Source organism: Peromyscus leucopus, chromosome 8b (genome assembly GCF_004664715.2).
Source record: "Peromyscus leucopus breed LL Stock chromosome 8b, UCI_PerLeu_2.1, whole genome shotgun sequence".
NCBI lineage: Eukaryota > Metazoa > Chordata > Mammalia > Rodentia > Cricetidae > Peromyscus > Peromyscus leucopus.
Window position 1 is genome coordinate 97,966,609 of NC_051086.1, and position 10,296 is coordinate 97,976,904.

General features: G+C 50.8%; 1 protein-coding gene across 1 annotated transcript; it reads left to right on the forward strand.

The window, feature by feature from the left end:
* The first annotated feature begins 3,908 nt into the window (after positions 1 to 3,908).
* Tmem92 (transmembrane protein 92) lies at positions 3,909 to 10,076 on the forward strand. The gene is made up of 5 exons (XM_037201239.1): positions 3,909 to 4,128; positions 7,073 to 7,095; positions 7,606 to 7,689; positions 7,830 to 8,025; positions 8,171 to 10,076. The coding sequence occupies exons 1-5, from the start codon at positions 4,045 to 4,047 to the stop codon at positions 8,270 to 8,272; spliced, it is 489 nt and encodes a 162-aa protein (XP_037057134.1). The 5' UTR covers positions 3,909 to 4,044; the 3' UTR covers positions 8,273 to 10,076.
* Positions 10,077 to 10,296: the final 220 nt, after the last annotated feature.

The window sequence follows — 10,296 nt, forward strand, 5'->3', positions numbered from 1 at the left end:
GAAAGGAGCAAAGCTACACAGAGAAACCCTGTCTCAAAAAAACAAAACAAAACAAAACAAAACCCCCCCCCCAAAAAAAACCAGCTCTCCACTAAGCTCCATACCTGACTTCAACGAAAGGAATGCTGAGCCCCAGAGTCTTAGTGGATTCTGACAAGGGCCTTGGGCTCTTGTCCTATGCAGGAGTCCCCAATTTCCAGTCTCATCCCCTCCCTATCTTCAGAAAGGGACACAGAGGGGTAATATGGTATTGTGGAACTGAAAGGCCAGAAGCAACTTTCAGGGCCCCATTGGACTCTGCCTGATGAGTGAAGTCTGAGGACCACACTTTCTCCTTTTAGAAGACAAGAGTAGAAGGTGGAACAGCTCTTCTCCAGTGTCTACTCCTGTGACATTTCAAATGTGGTCAGGGCCAGATTTGCCAAGTAATTATGAATTTATTTAGTGGGGGCTATGGGGGCCTTTAATCCCAGCACTTAGGAGGCAGAGGCAGGCAGGTTTCTGAGATTTAGACCAGCCTGGTCTACAGAGTAGGTTCCAGGACATCCAGGGCTACACAGAGAAACTGTCCTGAAAAAAAATTATTTAGGTAACTTTGAATTTCACATAGCAAATAAATTTTAGTATTCTCTAATTGCAACTTTAATTGGGTGCCTTTTTTTTTTTTTTTTTTTTTTTTTTTTTTTTTAAGCAACAATCAGATCTAGGTTAGATGGATGCCGGAAACCCACAAGGAAATGACACCGGCTTCATTCTGTCTCTCAGGGCCACTGGCACTAGCCATTTCCCTTCATGTCTCCAGCCCTCCACCACCTCCATCCCCTCCATCCCCAAGTATGCCCCAGTCCCTGAAACCGGGCCTTCTCCTCTTCCCTGAGACATAATTCTAGAGGGCTCCAAGGCTGGGCAGGGTAGCAGGCAGCAGGCAATGAAGGGTGATAGAAGTATGTCTGAGGCCATGGATTCTGAGACACTGGGGCTTGGGCAGGGCCAGGAGGGTCAGAAGTCCAAGTTAGCGACAATTTCACTCAAGAGGCAGAAGTGTTGAGTGTTGTTGAGAAGTTTCAACACTCTCCCAAAGACGTTCCTCCTTGGCTGGAGGCAGGGGGCGCTAGTCAGGCTCCATACTCCTGCTGCGTGGGGAAGTGGAGGGGGGCGGTGAGTGGGGGGCGTCAAGAGGCATACTTCCTCCCTTTTCTCTCCCTGGATTCAGTCATCAAAGATTGCGAATAGAGAGGGCATTCTCTGGAGCCAGATCCCAATTGCACTTGGCTTAATCCTGGAAGGTTCTGTTTTTAAGAAGTAGAAAGGGCCAAGGGATAATGCGAAACAGAGGCAGAAAGTGGGAGAGAGACCAGAGACCTATTCTGTGGAGGAGACTGAGCGAGCTGGAGGGTCCCTGAGCGACAGAAGGGGTGGGGGTGGAGTGCAGGGCCAAAGCAGTCAAGGAAATGCATGCAAAAACAAAACCAAAAGTTTCCTTCCTCCACTGACCTACAGAGAGAATAGGAGGGGAAAACGGAGACGCCCCAATGGGTGATGGAGATGGAGAAATGCTGAAATCGGAAAACGGAGACTGGGAGAAAAGACAAAGCTTGGAGAAGTCTCAGTATGACAGAGGACAGGGGGACCAGAAGGCAGGGGAGGGTTCCAAGAAGCCAGCTGTTTCCCAGAGGCCAAGTCAGAGTGGACCGGTCGCAGGGGATGCAACCACACCAAAGCCTCCCAAAGTGACCTTCCTCACTTCCCCAGACCGAGCAACGTCCCGGCCACCACCTCATTACGCCCCTTTCCCGGGCTCGGCTGCTACACGGCTCTGTTCCACCCTTGACAGTTTCCATGCATCCACCTGTCTGCCGGTTTTCTTGAGAGAGGCCTCTCAGGTCAAGTCCCGGGTCCCTGCGCGCACCTCGGCGCTGGACGATGCTGCCACCTGGCGGCCCGACTCTGACCCCCTGAGTCCTTCCAGGAATCCCACCTGGCAAGCTGGTCCAGGCTGAGAGGGATATCCGCTCCTTGACCACAGTGAACAAGTCCTTAGCCTCGGCTTCCTCATTAAGTCTTTAGCCTCGTTTTTTTGTTTGTTTGTTTGTTTTTTAATCAGGAAGGAAATGTACCAGCAACTTCCCACAAAGTTGCAAAGGGGAGGGACACTAATGCCCCAGTACTGTGGGGATGCTGTGCTAGGGTTTTCCCTTTCCAACCCAGCGTCTTTCCTCCCTTCTTGGGCAAAGCACAAAGGAATGGCACCATTCATATGATGCCCCCCCCCCTTACTGTCTCTCTTGTTCCTTGGCCTGTCTTTCTGAAATCTCTGCCTTCCTCCCTTTTCATGCCTCTGTCATCTCTGGGCAGGTACAGCACCCCTTCTTTCATGTGAGGTACAGGGGTGAGGGTGGGGGTAACTAGGCATAATTCAGCAGTCTTGAGCTGATCTCTCAAATTTTCCATTTTAAAGATATTTTTATTCCAGGCGGTGGTGGTGCACATCTTTAATCCCAGCACTGGGAGGCAGAGGCAGGTGGAGTTCTGAGTTCAAGGTCAGCCCAGTCTACAGAGTAGTTCCAGGACAGCCAGGGTTATACAGAATAAAAAAAAAAAAAAATCCACCTGCCAGCTGGTGGTGACCCATACCTTTAATCCCAGCACTCAGAGGCAGACACAGGCAGATCTCTGTGAGTTTGAGGCCAGCCTGGTCTACAGAGTGAATTCCAGGGCAGCCAAGGCTATACAGAGAAACCCGAAACCCTGTCTCAAAAAAAAAAAAAAAAAAAAAAAAAAATTCAGCTGGGCAGTGGTGGTGCACACGTCTTTAATCCCAGCACTCGGGAGGCAGAGCCAGGAGGATCTTTGTGAGTTCAAGGCCAGTCTGGTCTACAGAGCGAGATCCAGGAAAGGCACAAAGCTACACGGAGAAACCCTGTCTCGAAAAACCAAAAAACAAACAAACAAAAAAAAAAAAACAAAAAACAAAACAAAAAAAAAAAAATTCAGGTTTTCAGGCTTGGTAGTAAGCGCCTTTAACCCACTGAGTCATCTGCTGGCCCTGCTGGGTTTTTGTTGTTGTTTAAGATTTATTTATTTCATTTTATGTGTGTGAGTATTTTATTGCATATGTGTACATGCACCATGTGCATGCCATGTGGCCTCCGAGTTCAGAAGTGGGTGTCATCTCCTAGAACTATAGCTTCAGATGCTTGTGAACCAACCCAGGTCCAAGAACCCGAGTCATCTTCCCAGACGCTTGTTCTTTACTTTTTCTTCTCTCTCTCTCTCTCTCTCTCTCTCTCGTTGTTTGTTTTGTTTTTGTTTTTTTGTTTTTGTTTTTGTTTTTTTTGGTTTTCAAGACAGGGTTTCTTTGTGTAGCTTTGCGCCTTTCCTGGAACTCACTTGGTAGCCCAGGCTGGCCTCGAACTCACAGAGATCCGCCTGGCTCTGCCTCCCGAGTGCTGGGATTAAAGGCGTGCGCCACCACCGCCCGGCTTTTTGTTTTGTTTTTGTTTTGAGACAGGATTTTTCTGTAGCCCTGGCTGTCCTGGAACTTGCTTTGTAGACCAAGCTGGCCTTGAACTCACAGAGATCCACCTACCTCTGCCTCTCCAGTGCTGGGATTAAAAGTGTGTGCTACCACCACCCGGCTTTTTTATTTTATTTATTACTACCACTACTAGTAATTCTGGCTGTCCTGGATCTCATTAAGTAGACCATTCTGGCTTTGAACTCACTGAGATTTTCTGCGTGTTGGGATTAAAGGTTGGTGTCACCACGCCCTGCCCTAACTATTTAAATGCAGCCCAGAAGAGGGATTCCCAGAGTGCTCCGCAAGGTTGTTAAATCAACCTCTCCCACCTCCCAATTCCTCAGACCCAGGCAAGCTCAGCTCCTCTCCACTTCTGTTCCCTGAGCTTGGGCTAGAAGCCCAACTCAGGTGTGTTAACTCCACCCCCGTTCCGACGCTGGGCCCCATAGGTGGAGGGAAGTTGGAAAGGTCGTGCCCAGTCGCTCCTTCCTTACACACGGAAGTTCAGTGGCCCGCTTGCCAGGATGCCGGGCGCCTGGGTCCTGGGTTTCGCGCTCACCTGGCTCTTCAGCCTGCTCTCCAGTTCCCAACCAGTAAGCGCCAATGCGGTAAGTAAAACTTCGGAGCCTTTTGGAGGACCGCATGGGGCAGAGGCTTGCTTCCGAGCCGGTCCCGCCTTACCTTGTCAGGAATTCCTCGTAACCACTGGCAATTAGCAACTTCCTTTCTGTTTTGTTTGGAGAAAGTGGAGGTAGGAGGGAGGCTCTGGGAAACCAGGGCCCCTAGGCTTGGCCCTGTTGTGCTGTTAGTGAGATCTGGCTCCGCTCACAGCCCTGAATGGGAACCTTGACCCCCCGATTTTGCCATGGCTTGTCTTATTTAGTTTCTTCCCTGTGTAAGTTTGAGGAACCTGAGCTCTTGCCTGTCTGGGCTAGGCGTCTCTCCTTCCCTGTTCCTCCGTGGCTGGTGACCTTGGGGGAGTTTATCGGCCCTCTCTGGACTTCTCTTGTGTACTAGGGAGGAGGAGGCCCTTCTAACTTCTTTGATTAGTTCCAGTTTGCCCTCGGAGTAGACCTGGCTGCCCGGCCCCGGGCTGGGTGGCCTCTGTTTTGTGTGATCTAGGGAGGCAGGGTTTGAGCGCTGCCCTGTGCTCTTTCTTGTTCCTCGTATCCAAACTCTAAGTGTCTTGGCTTGGCAGATTCCTGCAAACAGAGAAGTGGTCAGAGCATAAGCCTTTTAAATGTACAGTCTTGGTTGAGAATCTGTTGGGAACAGGGGTGAAGTCGCAAGGCTGCTCCTCAGAACAGTTCACTGGCTGTTTGGAGTTAAGTTCTCTGTCCAAGGCCATGCATGAACCCTGTTTCAAGGCCCTCTTTCCACTCTTGGACCCCAGCATCCTTTGTTGACCCCTTCCTGCAGCTCCAAGTATAGGCATTGTCAGCCTCCCCAATCGGAGCTAATAAATCCAGGTTACCATCCCACTCCATGCTCCCTAAAACGCAGGCTCCTAACCATCCCAGATCAGACCACCACCCCCTGGTTAAGATGGGAAGGGAATAATCCTGGTCCAGTTTATGAACCCTGCCATTAAAGTATTACTTTTAAAATTCCTTTGCAGGGGATATCATGATGTAGATTAGGCTGACCTTGAAGTCCACAAAGATCTGCCCCTGCTACTTCAGCCCTGGAAGTAAAAGTGGGCTGGAATTAAAGGCAGGTGCGACCCCTGTTACCACTCCTTAAATGTAATACGGGAGCCCGCTGGTGATGGTGGCTCACGCCTTTAAACCCAGCACTCAAGACACAGAGGCAGGCGGATCTCTGAGGCCAGTTTACCTCTACGGAGCAAAGTCCAGGACATCTGGGGCTATACCGAGAAACCGTACAACAAAAATGCAGTACAGGGCCGGGTGGTGGTGATGGCGGCGGTGGCGCACGCCTTTAATCTCAGCACTGGGAGGCAGAGCCAGGCGGATCTTTGTGAGTTCAAGGCCAGCCTGGTCTCTGGGGGGTGGGGGTGGCGGGGGTGTGTCAGAGTGATATTTGGAAGAGCAGGGGGTGTGGCTGAGTTCCTGGGTCCCTTGCTGTGTCTTTAACTTCCTGTACCTCTCTTCCCTTAAGAATAGTGCTACTAGCTGGGCGGTGGCGGCACACGCCTTTAATCTCAGCACTTAAGAGGCAGAGGCAGGCGGATTTCTGTGAGTTCAAGGCCGGCCTGGGCTACAGAGCTAGTTCTAGGACAGGCTCCAAGGTACGCAGAGAAACTGTCTCAAGACAAAAAAAAGGAGCAATGCTACTGTGAGCATGGAGAGACTGATTCCCAGCTGTGACCATCACTGGTCCTCTTGTCTTTACTCAGCAAATGAAATTCTATTGTAATGATCTTTAGCAAAGCCAAAAGCTGTCTTCCTATTCTTTTTGTTGAGACAGGGTCTGGCCTGGCTGCCCTAGAAATTGCTATGTAGGCAAAGCTGGCCTCCACTAACAGATGTATCTGCTGGTATGCCGGGATTAAAGGCAAAGGAGCACCACACCAGGCAATGGGTGTAATTTTAAGTGAGGTGGCCAGAGAGATGCCTTGGGGACACCTAGGAGAAGAGAGTCCTAGTCCTGAGCTTAGTCACAGTACTATCAACAGGATGGGAACTCTTGTGTGGAGACCCAATTCCCAGCAGGGATCTGAGGCTGAATGGGGCTTGAGTGTGTTTAGGGATCTCCTAGAGATGCCTCTACCTGGGACATGGGGTACAGAGGGAGAGGAGCTTAGGTCGCTTTCTGGAGGTTCTGGAGCCTCTAAAGCTCTACTAAGGGTGGCTTCATGGGCCAGTCCCCAATTGCGGGTGTGTCAGGGGAAATCACCCGGAGTCAGGTTACAGTAGTCCACACCTTTAATCTGTCTGGAGGCAGTTAACAGGCAGATCTCTCAATTCCAGGCTAGCCAGGGCTACATAGTGAGACCCTGCCTGTCTCAATTCAAAAGGGGTGAAAAAAGGAGGCACAGTAGTACATGCCTTTAATCCCAGCTCTAGGGAGGCAGAGGCAGGCTCCAACCGTTGATCCTGCACTTGGAGGAGCTGGAGGAAGGGAAGAGGCAGAGTCTGAGACGACACTGTCCTGGATGTCTGAAGCAAAGTCTGAGACCAGCCTCTGATTCTTCTTTTTTTGGTTTTTCGAGACAGGGTTTCTCCGTGTAGCTTTGCGCCTTTCCTGGAACTCACTTGGTAGCCCAGACTGGCCTCGAACTCACAGAGATCCGCCTGCCTCTGCCTCCCAAGTGCTGGGATTAAAGGCATGCGCCACCATTGCCCGGCTGATTCCTCTTTTTGAGACAGGGTCTCTTGTATCCCAGTCTGGCCTCAAACTGGCTATATAGCCTCGAATGATTCTCCTGCCTTTTCTTGGGTTCTGGTACCATTATTCCTGGTTCATGCACACCTGATCCATTGCTAGAAACTGAACACAATGTCTAGTGTATGCTGGGCAAGCACTCTATGACCTGCGACCCAACTCTCGGTTTTTGAACTCTGACCTCTGCATGTTTTCCCCCCACAGGTTGTATTCAAATGTGGCTCCATGTAAGTATGGGTTGTTTTTGTTTTTGTTTTTTACTATAATTGTCAGTCAAGGCTGGGAGGTGGGGGGAGCAGTGTGTGCTCAAACAATGCCCCAGGATAAGGAGATAGACCACTCCTCACTCATCCTACTTTTGCTGAGGCCATACCTCCTCCCATCAACCACCCAACCTTGGGAGGGAGCTGCAGGCCTGGGGCAGGTTCGTAGCTGCTGTTAACCCCCAACCTTTCTTACCTGGAGGGTAAGTCGAATGAGCGAAGCCACACTCGAACCCCATGCTTGCCCTGTAAGGTTGCTGTTGTGATCATTCTGCCTGAGGAACAGTGGCCATGTTGAACTCCAAACTCGGGTCCAGGCCTCAATTCCTCCCAAGAAACCCAGGATGGATCTGTACCCCACACCCACTAAGGGTGGCTTGTAACCTGAGGGTATATGTGTCTGGGGAAGCAAGGACCCTTTGGTCTGACACTTTGGTGATGTCAGTCTCCCCCATCCCTGTCTGACTTGACCAGAAACTGCACCAGAGGATTTAGATGCTGTGCCAGTGGATGCTGCCCAAAGATAAATGTATGGGATTCTTCAAATGATACCTTCAGGTAAGGCCAGGGTCAGAGCCCTTCTGGGCACCATTCACAGAGGGCCGGGTCCACCGGAAATAGGATGGGGGTGGATGATGGGGGAGATACGGCGAGGGAGAGGGGTCTAGGCACTCACAGAGATATCACCCTCTCCCCAGGATCTTGTTCATCCTCTTCATGGTGATGATACCTCTCTTGTGCATCTGCGGCTTTGTGAGGCGCTTCTGTCCCAAGTGCAGAGAACCAGAGCAGAACCGCAGACCGAGTCGTCAGATACCTCCAGAGCCACCTTCCATTGCCCCCCTAGAGACGATCTGGGTCACCACCTTGGATCCCCCACCACCCTATAGTCAGGTGGGTCTTTCTGTCCCAATCTTAACTTGTGTCATAGCTGGCTGTCGAAATGGTTGAAGTAACAGAATGGGAGGGCTCCCAATCGACCTTGTCATTCATTCCTTACCCAGCCCAAAGCAAACCAAGTACCCTTTTCTTCCTGCAGGTTGTTCAGAAGCCAGTTCCCACAGAACCACCTCCTCCCTACAGCCTCAGGCCTGAGGAACCTGCGGACCCAATGAGAGGCACTCTGAGCCAGGCCCTTTGAGTTACCTCATCCACAAGCTTCTTGGGTCAAGCCCAGGACTTTGGAGACTCTGGAATGACTCCACTCATCCCATCATGACCTTGGTCCTTTGATTTAATTTATTGTTTTTCTACCCCTGTGCCTCGCCAACTACCTTTTGTCTGAGAGCTGAACTGGATCCATAGTCTCTGTCATAACTCCCAAGCTAAAGACTGTTGGGGGTGCCTGCGGTGGGATGCAGATCTTGACTGGACAGCTTGCTCTGCCGTCCCACAGAAGCACTTCTGTGCCTGGAGGAGATTGAAGACTGAACTGCATAGACTCTGATACACCTTCGAACAATACCTGCACAGACCGGACCCCACTGTACCTCCACAGCCATACACAAAACACATGCACTTGCTAAAGTTTCACCGACTGGCCTCGGGCTCTGGCTGCGAAGTGGTGATGGAGATGAGTTCAGAAGCTAAGCGTCAGTCAAATCCTTCCACACGGTGACTGTGTTGACCACCTCCCTGGGAGGAGTGTGCATCCAAGCTGTGAATGGATGCTTTGACCTTAAGTTCCCTGGGGCCTGTGACTACTAAAGAAATGGACCAGAATGCTCCCTGGATCCTTTTCTCCTCTCTGCTTTCTGGGTGAACTGGACTTGATATGCATGGGACTCTTAGGGGAGACCAGAAAAGAGACTTCTAGAAGGTAGGGTGGGAAGGAAGCCTCAGAGGCAGGTGTGGTTAGACATCTGTAGAGTGAGGCTTACAGAATGCTTACTTCCAGATTCCTCTCCAGGAATCTCCTGAGGAAAAGGAGGTGCAGACCCCACCCTGCTCTTCCTGCTGAGTCTGGGTCCCCACCTACAGTTAACCCCTAAGGGGAAGAATTCAGTCCTGTGGCTGAGGAGCTGAACAGAGCTCACAGTCCCTGCGAGGCCTGGGCACTGCTTGGAGCTCCCGCTCGCCCTCAGGTCCGGGGTGATGAAGTCAGGCAGATTCCTGGTGCCAGTGCTTTGGGGCTGGCAGCGGTGCTAGGTACCTCCACCTCATCCTGGTCTTTGCTGTGTGCTGCAGGGGACTCAAGGCCAGCCTTCCTTTTCAGACACTAGAGAGAAGTCCTACAGCTGGACTTTGACCTGCAGGAGGAGGTCACCTGCCTGTCACTAAAGATAGTATAGGGCTTTTAATTTCTCTACAGCAACAGTGGTGTGGCCTGAAGAGAGTGGCCATCCCAAAGCTCGGTGCCTGAAATAACTTACTTTAATTTTTAATGTCTGTTGGTGGTTTGCCTCCATGTGTATCTGTGAGGGCATTGGACCTGAAGTTACAGGTGGTTGTGAGCTGCCATGTGGGTGCTGGGCATTGAACCCATGTCCTCTGGAACAGCAGCCAATGCTCTCTCCAGCCCCCTGGAATGACTTCTATTGCCATTTCAGTCACTACTGTTGGTGGGAGAGGAAGAGATGTCATCTTTTCAGAGACCATCTTGCACTGTCCACTCATGCGGCCAGTGTTTATAAAGCTACTACTCTACTACGCCTGGCCTGGTGTCCAGGATGAGATCAGGTGCAATTCTCCAGACAAGTCTGCAGAGAGGCCTACCCACTAAGTCTCTCATGGTGCACTGAGCTGGGTGAGGGGTGATGACGGTCCACCTCCATTGACCTATGGAAGCTTGTTCTGTAAGGCATGCGTACCGCCTATCCTGTAAGCTTGAAGGATCTGCCGTGCTGATCTACATCATGTCTGTCTTTTACTGTTGGGAGAAAAGGGAAGTTCAAAGCAGCTTTGGTTTGTAAAATAAACTCCGCCGTTACATTTTAAATGTTAAATGTGTGTGTTTCTACATATCTTTGAAGAGCTAGAAGAGACAGGTGCTGTAGTATAGTCCTGTAGTCTCAGCTGTATCAGAATCTGAGGCAGGAGGATTAAAGCTAGCCTGGGTGACTTAGTTGCATTCTTATCTCAATTTAAAAGGGGGGAAGAGGAGCTGGCGGTGTAACTCAGTGGTAAAGAACTTGCCTAGCATTTGCAAGACCCTGAGGTAAGTCC

What these genes read in the sequence shown, in the direction of transcription:
- Tmem92 (XM_037201239.1), top strand. Translation starts at nt 4,045, where the DNA reads ATGCCGGGCGCCTGGGTCCTGGGTTTCGCGCTCACCTGGCTCTTCAGC. An exon ending in TCTTCAAATGATACCTTCAG is followed by an intron (nt 7,690 to 7,829) that starts GTAAGGCCAGGG and finishes CCCTCTCCCCAG; the next exon opens with GATCTTGTTCATCCTCTTCA. An exon ending in CCCCACCACCCTATAGTCAG is followed by an intron (nt 8,026 to 8,170) that starts GTGGGTCTTTCT and finishes TTCTTCCTGCAG; the next exon opens with GTTGTTCAGAAGCCAGTTCC.